Below are 2021 nucleotides of genomic sequence, written 5' to 3' on the forward strand. Positions count from 1 at the left end.
TACAATGATTTGTTAATTTCCTGGAACATTGTGTCAACTTACTCTTTTTATCATTCTTAATAAGTCTCATGAGGTTGCCAGTAAACCTCCTTGTGATCATTCCACAATTGACAAATTTCCTATATGCTGATTGTCTTGTTTCAAAGACACACCCTGTTGATTGGCATGTCCCTAAACTACCATGACTAAAACCTAAACATAATAGTAAGGCATCATCTTTTTCCAATAATAAAACTTTTAAATCTCTGGTTAAGCCTCCTCCCTCACTCTTACATTACAATTGTACTATATCTTATCCTTCCAAATGCAAAACTGTTAAACATTATCTAATTCTCAATTGGAATCATTTTTTAATAGAAATGATAGATTTTTTTCATATATTTAACTGTGAAATTTGGTACTTCAATATTTTACCTCATTTACACTTGTACATCAGTTGTATAACAAATGAAAATTTCATGTATCAATGAAAACATCAATAACAACATATTGGTAAAAACTATAAAGCTACTTTGTGAATGGTTAGGAAGATTCACAGGATCCAGTTTATCTCATTAAGAAGAATTAAATATTTCTTGCAGTTCTCAGTATAGATATCATATGTATTGTTATTTAGGTGGTATACTTTTCAAGGCAGGGTAACTTTATAATAATGCCTGACTCTGAAGATGATAAAATAATTTCTATCTAGAAATTCACAAGTATGGTAGTTACAACATGGCCTAAAGATACTTGCAATTTGGCTTTCTTTGTGGAGATTAGAAACTTTAAAAATTATTATTTTCCTTGTTTAGAGGAACTAAACCATGAAGAGCAAGCTAAAACGTCCAACCCTTGTGATGTCAATATACAATAAGACGAATGTCCATCCATCAACCTTCGTTCTCATTGGCATTCCTGGGTTGGAGGCTGCTCACATCTGGATCTCCATTCCTTTTTGTTTGGTTTACCTTTTGGCCCTCCTGGGAAACTCTTCACTTCTGTTTATCATCAAGACAGATCCCAGCCTCCATGAGCCAATGTACCTCTTCCTCTGCATGCTGGCTGTCGCTGACCTTGTTGTGTGCACTACAGCTGTCCCCAAACTTCTCAGCCTCTTTTGGTTCCATGATGGAGAGATTCCCTTTGAAGCCTGTCTCACTCAAGTATTCCTGATTCACTCTTGCTCCACCATGGAGTCTGGCTTCTTCCTGGCCATGGCTTTTGACCGCTATGTAGCCATTTGTAATCCACTAAGACACTCAGCTATTCTGACACACAGTGTAATAGGAGGAATAGGTCTAGCTATTGTCCTCCGGGGTACAACACTTCTCAGTCCTCACCCTTTCTTGCTTCGTTGGCTTCCTTACTGCAGAACCAACATAATTTCGCACACCTACTGCGAGTTCATGGCCCTCATCAAGATTGCCTGTGCTGAGACACGAATCCGCAGAGCCTACAGCCTCATTGTTGCCTTCCTTACTGGAGGAGTGGACTTCATACTGATCATTTGTTCTTATGTGCTCATCCTCCACACTGTCTTCCGCCTCCCATCCAAGGATGCCAGACTCAAGACCTTGGGCACCTGTGTCTCCCATGTCTGTGTCATCTTAGTATCCTATACTCCAGCCTTCTTCTCTTTTCTCACCCACAGGTTTGGACACCAGGTGGCTCCACATGTCCACATATTTGTGGCTAATATCTATCTTCTCATCCCACCCATGGTGAACCCCATTATTTATGGAGTAAGGACCAAGAGAATACGAGACAGGTTCCTTAAATTGTTCAGTTTTCGAAAACAACTGAATTGAATCACTTTTGTCGGTGGGAAAAATCTGAATAAAACATATTGTCTAACTTGCAATGTGTGGTTTCTTCATTGAGATCCTATTTTTATGACCAGATGATTTTCTGTGGGAAGTAACTTATTCAAAGACAACTAATGTTTAACAAATAAAATTGCTGGTTTATATTCAGTGCAGTAAAATTTTTCAAACTATTATTGACTTTACTTTAAATTGAGAAGCTTATTATTCTACTCA

At 38.0% G+C, this 2021-nt stretch overlaps 1 protein-coding gene across 1 annotated transcript; it reads left to right on the forward strand.

The window, feature by feature from the left end:
- Positions 1–806: 806 nt before the first annotated feature.
- Positions 807–1790, forward strand: LOC308642031 (olfactory receptor 52D1-like; the record flags this gene model as incomplete). Its single annotated transcript, XM_081280632.1, has 1 exon — positions 807–1790. The coding sequence occupies one exon, from the start codon at positions 807–809 to the stop codon at positions 1788–1790; it is 984 nt and encodes a 327-aa protein (XP_081136758.1).
- Between the last annotated feature and the right edge of the window lie 231 nt (positions 1791–2021).

The sequence above is a fragment of the Spermophilus citellus genome (genome assembly GCF_964194105.1).
Source record: "Spermophilus citellus genome assembly, chromosome: 2".
Lineage (NCBI taxonomy): Eukaryota > Metazoa > Chordata > Mammalia > Rodentia > Sciuridae > Spermophilus > Spermophilus citellus.